At 40.9% G+C, this 12,818-nt stretch overlaps 1 protein-coding gene across 1 annotated transcript in view; it reads left to right on the top strand.

The window, feature by feature from the left end:
- The window catches only part of wdr4 (WD repeat domain 4), a 56,909-nt gene that overhangs the window by 29,213 nt on the left and 14,878 nt on the right, over nucleotides 1-12,818 (top strand). Inside the window, 11 exon segments of the mRNA XM_034186074.1 lie at nucleotides 5,073-5,080; nucleotides 5,559-5,679; nucleotides 6,767-6,827; nucleotides 7,011-7,102; nucleotides 7,105-7,156; nucleotides 9,048-9,095; nucleotides 9,097-9,170; nucleotides 9,173-9,201; nucleotides 10,390-10,426; nucleotides 10,429-10,501; nucleotides 10,914-10,977. Of these exon segments, the coding sequence (XP_034041965.1) occupies nucleotides 5,073-5,080; nucleotides 5,559-5,679; nucleotides 6,767-6,827; nucleotides 7,011-7,102; nucleotides 7,105-7,156; nucleotides 9,048-9,095; nucleotides 9,097-9,170; nucleotides 9,173-9,201; nucleotides 10,390-10,426; nucleotides 10,429-10,501; nucleotides 10,914-10,977 (659 nt within the window).

The following is a 12,818-nucleotide window of genomic DNA, read 5'->3' as shown; positions in this document are numbered from 1 at the left end:
TTGAATTGTCGAATACAGTATGTTTTTATAACAGAGTGATGATTAAAAACTAGCGTTTGTGAAGTAACACCATAATTCTCACATCTATATGTAATAATGTGCATTTAGTATTACTATTGAAACCTGGATGCTTTATTTTAGGTGGTTTACTAATTTCTTAAATTGATTTAATCAGGTTTTTAACAATCAGTTTATTACAGACAGATATAATCATGTTATGTACCAGGCAGTACACCGACACAGTCACATTTTCCATCTTTTTTTTTTTTTTTTAACATTTCTTTACAGCCATACTGTGTGGCAACCACAAGGAACATGGGATTGTTGGATCAGCCAACAAAATCCCAGGTGTTATTATATGTCACTCTAAAGTAGTGTGTATCATCAAACACATTAATTCATTTCAACCTGTTCACCTGTGAACCTGTCGCCATCTGATTTTTTTCTCATTTAAACAACATGTTTATAGTAGACAATAATGTTCAACACAATGTACAAGTAAATTGCCCATAACGGCAGGGACAAAACTGTAAAATGATTTTTGGCTGTCAGGCCAACTTTTTCACAAAAGTTAATTTCTCAAATAAATGGTCGACTGTGCCACAAATTTCATCAGCTTTTGTCACCATCTAGCGGGCGATGTGAACATTGAAGGGCTTCTGTACATTTCCTACTTGAAACACAAAATATAGCATTTATAAATGTCAGAAATGCATAACTATTTGGCAGGCAGATATCTGACCTCCCAGTATTAATGTACAAACATTTCCATTTTAAGAGTTTTGTGGTTCTTGAGTTTTAGGACGCAGAAGGTTTTGCAGTACGGACGGACAGGAAGGACAGGAATTTCTCTTGACAAGCACAACTTAAGTTCTGAATAATTCTTTAAAAATTATTCCACTGCACTATTTTGATATATTGATGGAAATGCCAAGAAGATGTCACATTACTGTGAAACTACTGTAAAAAAAGAAAAAAAAAAAAGATTTTTTTTTCTCCAAATGCTCCACCCTTGGATGAACCTGGGTTCTTAAGGTTGTTTTTTGTAGGTACCCCTGATGCCAAACAAACCAACAGACACAGGTGAAAGCACAACCCCTTTGTGTACCTGTTCGTATCTAAAAAAAAAAAAAAAAAAAAAACTGAAATGTGGTAAAATGTATTCATAAATATGAAAGAACAGGCTCTTAATAATTATTAACTATCGCATACTGTATGTTTTTCTCAAGATTTGTTTTTGCATAAGTTTGAAAAAACAACAGATCATAAGTTTAGGACAAATTACTTATCATGAATTTAATTTTCGAAGTGGCACTAATGACAACACTCATACTGAACATAATTTGCTTGCATAGACTGATTTTGGAGATCAACAATAATTGCAGATGGGCTTTCTGAGGTCCCAGATAGCTTTTCTGATTTCCTTTTCTAACTTTCAGAATTTAGTAAATTAGCATATGGTCCATTGATACTTATGTGTAGACAGTACTCCCTAGAGGCAACTATTTTTGGTTTCAAATCTGGGCAAATGCAGTCCCAGAAAATTCCAAATGTAACAAACAAGAAACAGGTGTTGTAAACAAGTCAATGCTGCTGAAAATACAAACTTGCAGAAACAAAGATACTATTCTAACATGGTTTTGCGCACAAGACTGACATGGTTTGCACATAAGACTGGCATAGCATGTTTCAAGTACAGACATATATATCAGAAGGGGGGGGCATACCATATTCTGTCCCCCCATGTTGAAAAGGGGGGGGACATGTCCCCCTATCCCCCACCAAATTGCACCCATGCCCCACAGACACAGGAAGAACATGCAAACTCCACACAGAAAGTGGGAAGCGATCCCAGGACCATCTTGGTATGAGGAAACCGTGCAAACCACTAAGCCACCGTGCTGCCCATAGATTGTTTTCAATACCAGGAGACTAGCATGTGCACCCGCCTCAAGGAGTTCAGCTGTAATACCACAGATTCCTGGAGATTTCCCCACCCTCAGCTGTTTCACAGCCTTTGCGTGCTCACTGATATTTAGCGGTTCACAGTTGACTGGCGGATCAGCACCCAACAATACTAATAGCAACAAACTAAATTCCATGTGACAGCTGCACTCAAACAAATGAGTCAAACTAGTTCACAGTTCAGTGAGCTTCAACCATCAGGCCTGTTTCAGTAAAACAGGCTGTTAATGAAAATCCTTCACCTTTGAGCTGAGATCCAGTCAAAGACATCACCTGACCGTGATGCTGCTGAGCTGACCGCTATCTGCTTCATTAAAACGAGACAAAACGAACACCTGCTTTGATAATGCACATAAATCAAGATTAAAATTACCTGCACACAGCCGAGTCGTCCCAGTCGGAGCAGGGAAACAGCCATCGTCCTAAAACCAATCAATCAAGCAATCAATCACAAAATACAGAACCATCACGACGAAACGTGTGTCATATTAACGAAGCATTGTGTCAAAAAAGCAAAGTCGCAGTTAGCTAGCTAAAAGCAGTGCATGTCGCTAATATTTGTTCTTACCTTGTTCTAAATCCGTGTGACAGCAGCGTCTGAGGCTCACATAGCCTTTATGTAACAGTTCACGCCCCCGTCCTCCGACACGGCGCTGTCAACCTTTTTGTCTGGAACTTCACAGTTCTTTAACAGCGAACATCAGAATCGAACCATAACAAGAGGAATTTTTTCATACAGTGTTGCAAAAAAATTGTTATTGCTCTAAATTAATATTTAACGCTATTTTTGGTTACCACTTACATAGGTCACGGAGTTCCAAACTACCTAAAAAAAAAAAAACAAAACAAATAAATAAATAAACCACAGTCGTCTTTTGTGTACATTATGGGTCTTCAGCAGCGAATTCCTCCAGTTCATTGGCTGAGAGCTCTTTGCACTGAGCGCTTCTGAATGGTTCACACGTTGGTTCCCTCCTCCTTCTTTGCTACTGTGCTCATTTTACGCATATTTATTATTAATTCTTTTCATAAATCGTTTTTAGCTCGTGTTAAGTGTTTACGGAAGCGTATTGCATTCACTTGATAAATTATTTTTTTGGTTTGTTTTCGGAAAGTATTTGTGTTTCTCCAGGTAATTTATTTTTGTCTGTTTTTCGGAATAATTACTTCTGTTTTTCTGAGTAATTTATTTTTTGTCTGTTTTTTGGAATAAATATTTCTGTTTTTCGAGTAATTTATTTTTATGGTTGGTTTTTCAGAGTTTTTTTCCTGATTTTTTGAAAAAAAAATTTCTTCTGTTTTTCGGACCAATTTGTTTCTGAGTTTAGAGAGCATTTGAAGACGCATTCATTCATTGTGAGCTCGATTTGGTAACAAAAATGACATTGTTCAGTTTAATCAAGTTCTACTTTGATCTGGGTTTAAGACACTGGGATATTGTCCTGTCTTTAAGATAGATGATATTATCATTAGTTGTCGACTCTACGAGGCACCTGAGAACTTTGCGGCTGTTCAGAAGGAAATCCCATTCAGATCTGCTAGACAGATACGGTATGTATCCATTGATACAGGATGATGCATTTGAAATGCATTCAGGCTGGCTACGTGGTGACTCAAGAAATAGTAAAAAAACAAACAAACAACAAACAAAAAACAGAAAAAAGTAAAAAACAAACAAAAAAACCCTAAAAATTAATTACTCGGAAAAACAAACTAAAAAAATAAAGTACTCAGAAAACAAACCAAAAAATAAATTAATCAAGTGAATGCAATAGGCTTCTGTAGTTTTTTTAATTGACACGCAAAATTAAAGAAGAACAGCAATATATAATATATATATATGTGTGTGTGTGTGTGTGTAGCGGCTGCACTCTGCGTTGTGTTGTTATGATTCCGCCCATTCGCTCCCCTTGGGAATCGAACTTACTAACTCCGGCATGGGAGTCGGACTCTCTAACCAGAAGGCTAAAACCCAGGACTCTGGCCTTGTGACCAGAGAATCCTTTTGAGCTGTTGGGATTGAGGTTTACTAACTACATCTGCACAGTGACACCTGCTGGCCTCCGTTACACTCACCCCCCTAAACTCACTCCCATCCGGGTCACGGCACCATTGTAGCGGCTGCACTCTGCGTTGTGTTGTTATGACTCCGCCCATTCGCTCCCCTCGGGACGCAAACTCATGAGCTCCGGCATGGGAGTTGGACTCTCTAACCAGAAGGCTAAAACCCAGGGCTCTGGCCTTGTGACCAAAGAATCCTTTTGAGCTGTTGGGAGTGAGGTTTACTAACTACATCTGCACAGCTACACCTGCTGGCCTCCGTTACATATATATATATATATAAAATACAACTTAATGTCCCCACTTCCTGCATGTGACGTCACTACCAGGCTCTATGGTGTGGGCAGAATAGTGGTTAGCGCTGTTGCCTCACAGCGAGAAGACCATGGGTTCGATTCCCACCTGTGGTCTTTCTATGTGGAGTTTGCGTGTTCTCCCTGTTTTTGCGTGGGTTCCCTCCAGGTGCTCCAGCTTCCTTCCAAAGACATGCAGGTTAGGTGGATTGGAAACTTTAAATTGTCCGTACATGTGCGTGCGGGTGTCTGTATTCAGGTTGTCTGCATGTGGCCCTGTGACAGATGTGCATCCTGTCCGGGGTGTAGCCCACCTTAAGCCCTGCGACTGCTGGGATAGACTCCAGCTCCCTAGCGACTTTTAGTTGGTGTAACTGGTTGATGGTGAGTGAGTGAACTCTATGGTGCCTGCCTCCTTTGAGCGTAGGAGGCGGGGAGCACCCAGGGCAGTCTTCTTTCTCTTTTTCTTCTTTGGCACTTTACAGCTGTTGGCATCCTTCAAGTTGTGCTATTGCCTCCTGTTGGCTCTGAAAGTCCACTCCTCGTCCAACTCCATTAAAGTCTTTTGATTAGTTGCTGTCCCAAAAAACTCATTTATCCACTTCTTCCCCTCCACTGTGTCATCACACTCAAGCACATCTTTCACCCTGACCACTACTCATCCTGGCCTCTGTAGGTCTGGGATCACAGCCTTTCTTTCTTCCCCACATTTGCTGGATGACATCTCAATGTCCTCCATTGTCTCCTTTTCAGGTTGGCCAGTAAGATATTCCCCAATAAGAGAGACTTATTGGAATGACTTTAATATATTTTAAGCAGAAAACTATGAACTGATGTTCAAGATTAAACTTGTTTTATTATTTCAGATCAGGGAGGATACTCTGATGGCTCATTCTTACCAATCTAATGTAACAAACGTTACAGTACAAAGAGAGGCTTGTGTTTACAGCCACGAACAGTAACAGTTCTTGACAAGAAATGTAACCCTCACCCTCATCAGAACCTGAACAAAACATCTTAAAATTCACCTTTATTTTTTCCCCCATTAGTAAACATATTTTTAATAGCTAAAACCAGTTTGTAAAAAATATATGAAAATCCTGTAATATATGTGTGTAAGTCTATAAATTCACTGTTCCCCTTATGTCTCTCAGAATGCACACACGTGGTTGAACACAATTTAAGGGAGTAGCAACATGGCGGTCGAAGGCTTCACTTTGCAGATCGTGCCTCACGTAGGGCAAGAGGATCACGTGGTGTATTCAAAACAATCATGGCTGCTGTTGCCTTTGTGGCGAGTGGTTCGTTTCTACATGCGACAAGAAACTCATAGCTGTCCACAGTAGAGAGGATAGGTTAGGTGAGGACACCCTGTATCATTTTACAGGCTTATTTTTTTTAAATGTATTTGTTTGATAGGCCTGTCTCCTGGTACAGTCTCAGTGGCCGTGAAGCCTCATTCGAGAGAATTGGTTCATTACTCGATGCTTCGAGTGAAACGTTTGTGACACAGTGGCCGCGTGTGTGTACATGCGTTCGTTCATATGTCTCAGCTGTCTAACAGCTTTGCACATCACTTTCTTTGTGGGGGGTTATTGCTGTGACACTAATAATTTATAAGCCCAGCCTCCAGTTTAACCACGATAACTGAGTCTTTTTTGCATCTGTTGAACTTGGCTGCATCAGATGAAGATAAAAAGCTGCTTTATTTGATGTTTGATTGCTGATGTATTAGAAGCAGTTCAGACTTGTTGGTATTCCATGAGCCAAAGCCAGTTTTGACGTAATTAGTACCCCTGGTACATGGCTTGCACAAATGTATGATGGCCATTGGTTAATGAAGGATTACACAAGGGTCAACATTTGCAGCCGTGTACTTTTCCATATGATTGAAGCATTTTTAATTGTTGACCCCTTTGTAATCCCTTCAGTAACAACCCACCTGGCTATAGCTGCCACACTATGATGGCCATGGCCACATAGGCCATGGACTGTTAGCGTTGTTTTGTACCTTTTTGATGGGTATAGCTGCTTGGCCATGAGGCTATCCAACGTGGGGTACACGGACACAGGCAATTGACAAATATTCTGTAAATTACTGTTCAGCAGGTTAAATCATGTATTGTTGGTCTGAAATTTTATTTTAGATATAAATCACATCATGTCATCATTTACGTACTTTTGGGCCATGACCCTCCATCCAGATTCATGTGTGGCCCTTATCTGTTAGTTTTGAAGTTACAGGTAGGTTGAAATAGCTCGCTTGTCAGTTCCTTACATGTCCAAAGAGTAGGTTTGGCAACAACTGCTGCTTGTCTAGTCAGTCTATGTATTTTTGAGGGTATATGCCTCGCCTTTTCCAAAGCCAGCTGATGAAAACCTGATAACACAAAGGAGGTCAAACCGAATGAATATATATCAGCTTTTTATCATTTTATTTCAGAGAGCCATTGTGTTCGACTGCAGCACAGCTGAGAAGAAGCCACAAGAAGTGAAAACTGATAACGGGTAAAAACAGGCTGTTTGCTCGAGGCCATTTGATTATCATCTTAATGTTGCATTTTTAGTGATGAGCAGATGGAGCCTACTTTTGATCAATTACTGTTAATGGACTGTAAAGTAGTTTTCTTGGCATTGAGTCACCTGGATGAAGAGTTGTAATTAACAGCAGCATTTCCTCTGTTTGATTAGTGATGGCGGAAGCAGAGAGGAAACGGGATCTGACAAAATCCTTGCCTTCGCTGTGTCTCCATCTGGAAAGCAGGTGGCACTGACTGATGACTCTAGAGACTGGTTCTCTTTCACTGTGAACCTTCATGGAAGTGTGTCAGCATGAGGTACAACTAAAAGCCACACCAGTGACTCAGAACAGCCTTTGGTACTCCCCCAGTCTATTACAGGCCTGAAGGGTATTGTCGTCATGTTGTCGTCAACTGGACGGGCGGGCAGGTATCGGCGGCTTCAGCATTGGCTTATTTGAGCAATTGTTCATGAACGGAGAGGCCAAGGGTCACCAAACTTAGAGGAAAGGTGTAATCAGGGCCTTGGTAGAGTTTGAAAAATGGATGTCCTTGACCTTGAGGTCAAGCACTGGCAGCTGCCATTATTTTTATTTTTTTTAATTGTAGAGAGCCAGAAAGTCCTAATTGGCTGATTTGGTGAAAACGTCTAAAGCTTGTGGGCATGTAATTTCTAACTTTAGAATGTGTAAGATTTTCATATTGAATATTTCACAATCCTTCTGTAGTGGACAATAAGTTGCTACAACAAATGTGTAATGGCTTTTTGCACAGTGGGTGTCACTATGCATTTGCTCCGGCATTCTGTCGGTATATAACGCAGGGAAGTGTACGTGTATTAGGTGTTGACCCCAGAAGGGCAAAAGGTTTTGACCACAATACCGCAAAGGCATGCCATTTTGTTGCTTTTTGGATTTTATGCCCTTATTATTTGAATAAATGATTAACTTTTAACACCAAGAAGATGTCTGTGGACATATTGAACAAGACATTGATGGTAAAATCGTCAAATTGCATTTTGGTGCATCAACCAGGTCATTCCTAGGGTTAAACATCTCAGTAGCCCAGTAGCAGACTGCGCACGTACATCTTTTTAACATAAAAATAGCTTTTGAAGTCTTTGAGAAGTTACTGGTAGTTCTAATCAGAGGTGGAACGAAGTCACCATCAAGTCACTCTCAAGTCATCAATCAGCAAGTCCCAAGTCAAGTCTCAAGTCATAATGATCACCAGTTGTTTGCAAGCTGACTTGAGACTTGACTTGGGACTTGCAAATGATGACTTGAGAATGACTTGAAAGTGACTTCTTCCCACCTCTGGTTCTAAGTACTCCTAAGTCACTAAGACCTGCTTAGGTAATAGTCAGCCATGTTTGCTGTCTGCAGTGAAAATCATGTCTATTTATTTATATAAATACAACAGAGACGTGTGTAGCATTGGGCTTATCTTGACATGCAGTCTAACACATCATTTCAAACGCATTTCCAACTTTGCTCTGCTGTCTACATAATGTAAAATAAGGTGTAGTGTGCAAATGGGTCTAGTCTCTTAATTAATCGTGGGTGTGATTTGTGTGTAACATGAATTAAACCCATCAGATTGCCACCTGTCAGTCCCATTACGAGCCATGTGCTCGGCATCCTGGCACATTGGTAATTTGATGGTCTCAAGAGTGCGGGGTATTCTAGTGAGGAACTGAAGCTGCATGCGAGTGGATTATTTATGGGAGTAGGTGCGTCACAAAATCTGTTTTTGCCGGATGATACGTTGTCCCAGAAATAGTAGAGAAGCTTGAATCTTTGACCGGACTGGGTTGCTTGACGCGAGGACGTTTCGCTTCTAATCGCAGAAACAAAGAAATGTCCCAGAAACAATTTCAATAAAGACTATTATTGCCATTTTAAGACCATTTTCTGCAATTGATCATGTAAATTCAGACTTTCAAAGAGTATCTTTTTAATTCTTAAGAATATTCAGACATTAAAATTTGAATATTAAAAAAAAGAAGTTAAAATGCCTAAAATAAATGTTAGTGTTTAGAGCAAAATTACAGAACTGTGTCACTGTCCAAATATTCTGTACCCACTTGTAAATTTGGAGGGCTCTATGTGGGACTATTTATTGAAGATGTTATTCACCAGACAGACAGAGAGGTGCTGTAGTCCACCGGTTGATGGAGGTAAATGTTGAAATGTGTGTTTTCTTCTAGGGGAGTGGTGAGGAGGTGCACCTCCATGGCATTCAGCAGGTGGAGGATGAGTGCTGATGGCTGACAAATCAGGAGATGTCTACTCCTTCTCGTTGGTGGAGCCTCAGAAGGAGGGTGAGCTGAAGCGGGCCACCTGTCCATGCTGCTGGCTGTGGTGAGACAAACACCCCCCATCAGGAGATAAATGATCATCTGCTGTTCCTTCAGTTGCTTTTGTTTGTCTGTTTCTACTTCACCCTCTTGTACTCTGCATCGTCCTCTGTCACACCAACTACGTCCACGTCCTCCCTCAATGCATCCTTTACCTTCCACATTTTGGCCTCCTGCCCGGTGGCTCCATCCTCAGCATCCCTCCTCTGCATATGGCCCCAACCACAGTCTCACCTCTGTCACTTATCGTCAATCCACCCTGACTGTGTTGTCCGACTACCTGCAGCTCCATATCTTGTCTTTTTGACAGCACTCTTGCCTCCAGGGCATGCATGCGTCATTCTCAGTGTAATGTTTCGACCTCTCAGGTTCCCTTTGACTGGCCCCCCAACTCTCATTACACATCACTAAAGGGAAAACACGAGCGGACTATACCTGCGAAACTAACACAGAGGTCGTATAAGATGAGGTCTACAAACCCATTGCACTTTGGGTCAAATGTTCAAAGGTCCCGTGGGCATCAAGTTGTCTTTCTGCATTCTGACTCAACAGCAAATGAAACAGTGGACACTTGCTTCCTCTGGCTGCTTCTGTTGCTGAAAGAAAATTAGAGGTGTGATGTTTACTTGGAGAGAATTGATGAAACTTATGGGGAGATCAGGCAGGAGTTCCATGTGTATTTGTGGATGTAGAGACTTTTTTTGATTGTTTGCAGAGAGAAGCCTTGTGGAGTTCTATGACGAACTTGTGAGTGACAGATTAAGTATGTGAGAGCAGTGCAGGACTTTGTTTGCACTGAGATGTGCGGTAGAAATGAGACCTGTGCAAGATTAGAAGTGGGGAAGAGACACAGGCATCTCTGTGGGTGACAGTGATGTGTCCTTGAACAAGACACTACTTTGTCTCAGTCCATCCAACTGTAAACGGGTACAGCCATGGCTGAGTAACTAACCTTCATCAGGCTGGTGTTCTGTCTTATCCGCAGCTGCTAGCTCTGGAATCCAGGGTAAGCACCGGCACCAGTGGACCTCAGGGCTTTCTATAGGACTCCTTCTGCACCTTTTTTAAAAGATGTGTCTCAGAATCCGTTGTTTAAAATAGTCATCATTTTTTTGAAATCCTGAATTTCATGAAAATGTGTTTGATATCTGAGTTTGTGGCTAAATGTTGGAGCCTCTCTGCACTCTTTCAGGCCTTGACACCAGATGATAAGTATGTCATCACAGCCGACGTGATGAGAAGATTCGAGTCAGCTTCCTCAGGTCTCCATATAACATTCAGACCTTCTGCCTGGGACATCAGCAGTGAGTGATCAAACACACAGGAGCTCTTGAATGTATCCACCCCATTCCTCTGACTGATGCTGCTTTTATCTCTGTGTCGTAAATCGGCCTGAATGGATGAACAAACATCATTCCATGTACTGGTAATGCGGGATTTGGCTCCGTGCACTCCTCACAGTGATCATAGTTTTCCCTGACATTCATCAGAATAAATATCCATAGTTCCTTGTACCGTTCATACAAACTTTATCTAAATTTAAAGTGGAAACTGGGACTACGCGTTGCTAATGCAGACTTTATTCCCATTGGGCAGAAACTGAATAAAATTAGGCTGATGCAGACAGTTGCCCCAGTACTTTTATACTGTGAGGTCCGCATAGAGTACTGTGCAAAAGTTTAAGTTCCACACCATGTTTGTTTCTGTTGGTGTCAGGTTTGTCAGTGCTCTGCTGGTTCCACCAGGACATCCACAGTGGTTATTTTCTGGATCGGGGTATGTGATTTTCATATGCACATTAAGACAACATGGAACATGACCTGTGTGTGGAGATCTGAATTTCGCCTATTTGGTCTCTTTATGACAATACCTTCCGTGTTCATTTATTTGAACAGAAGTAAACTAGTTTATGGATTCCCACCTCAGTTGAGAAAGTGTATAAAATAAGTAAGCGAGTAAAATGAGTATTGAACACGTCCCTATTTTTCTCAGTAAAAATATTTCTAAAGGTGCTATTGACATGAATTTTCACCAGATGTTGGTAACAATCCAAGTAATCCACACATACAAAGAACCAAAACAAATGAGTACTGAAATTGTTATGTGTAATAAAATGGAATGAGACAGGGAAAAGTATAGAACACGCTCACTGAAATTTAATACTTTGTATAAAGGCTTTGTTGAAAATGACAGCTTCAAGATGCTCCTCTATGGAGAAATTAGTAGCATGTATTACTCAGGTGTGATTTTTGGCCCATTCTTCCCCCAAAACAGTCTTTCAAATCTTAAAGATTCCGTGGACCTCTTCTGTGAACGGGGATCTTTAGTTCTTTCATAGATTTTTCTATTGGATTCAAGTCAGGTGATTGGCAGAAGTTTAGAAATCTTTCTGTAGCCAGTGGCATTAGAATGCTTTGCAACAATAAGGTTACAAAGATCTTGAGAGAGCTCTTTGCCTTTACCCATCATGAGGATGTTTCTTGGTACACCTTGGTAATGAGACACCTTTTTATAGGCCATCAGTTGGAACTGAACTAACTGATATTAATTTGCACTGACAAGGAGCAGGACTGCTTTCTAATTACTGACAGATTTCATCTGGTGTCTTAGCTTTTCATACTTTTTTGCACCTCCCTTTCTTCAGGTGTTCAATCTTTCCCTGTTATTTCACATTATTACATATAATTTAGGCATCCATGGTTTGATTTCTTTGTGTATGTGGATTACTTGGGTGTTAAAGACACCCAGTGAAAATTTAATGTTCACGAGCACTTTCAGAAATGCATTTACTAAGAAATATGGTGAAGTGTTAATACTTATTTTACCCCCTTTCTGATACTTTATCACAAAATGTAACTTACAAGGTGACCCCGTAACGGAGTGTTTCAGAAGTGATCAGAGTTCCATGCTTTGAGATGGACCTATGTTTTTTGTCCAGGAATGTTTACAATGGTCATGATGCATTTGATTAATGCAGCACCCGACATTCAGTGTGTGGGTGAGTGGGTGAATGCGAGGTATTACTGTAAAGCACTATGAGCTTCTGATATTGATGGAAAGTGCTATATAAATGCAGTCTATTTACCATTTAATGCTGTGAGTAAATGTCACAGCAAATGCAGTTACGTTGGGTTATAACAGTCTGCATGTGTGGTGTTCTTCCTGCTCGACATGGTGAGGACAAGAACCAGTGCCGCCCCGTAGACTGTTATAATGCTGGACAAACCCTCTGTGATGTCACACAGAGGCTTTTCTTTTAAGACAAATAGTGCAGTTGTGAGTGTTGCCATCTTTGCAGCGCTTAGTCGCTTAACCCTGACCAACCCATAAATGGGTAAAGAGGTGACGGTGGTCAAAACGCTCTCTAACCTCTGTGAGACAAACTATTTTTGTGACTGGCAGTGGTATTCAGAACTGATGGCTTCAAGTAAATCCAGGCTCGCAGTAGATTTAACGTCATACTCAAGATGGTGCTCAGCATTTAAAACACACAAATGGGAGTATCCAGGATTTGAACGTTTAACCCTCTGGGTAGAGTTCAGCCTGCTCTGTCCGCTCAGCTGTGATTGTTGGTGCTTACTGTCAGTGTGCACTACAACCCCTGGCAAAAAATTATGGAAT

Source organism: Thalassophryne amazonica, chromosome 14 (genome assembly GCF_902500255.1).
Source record: "Thalassophryne amazonica chromosome 14, fThaAma1.1, whole genome shotgun sequence".
Lineage (NCBI taxonomy): Eukaryota > Metazoa > Chordata > Actinopteri > Batrachoidiformes > Batrachoididae > Thalassophryne > Thalassophryne amazonica.
The sequence above is the reverse complement of the archived record's forward strand: the minus strand, read 5'-3'. Positions and strand labels throughout refer to the sequence as shown.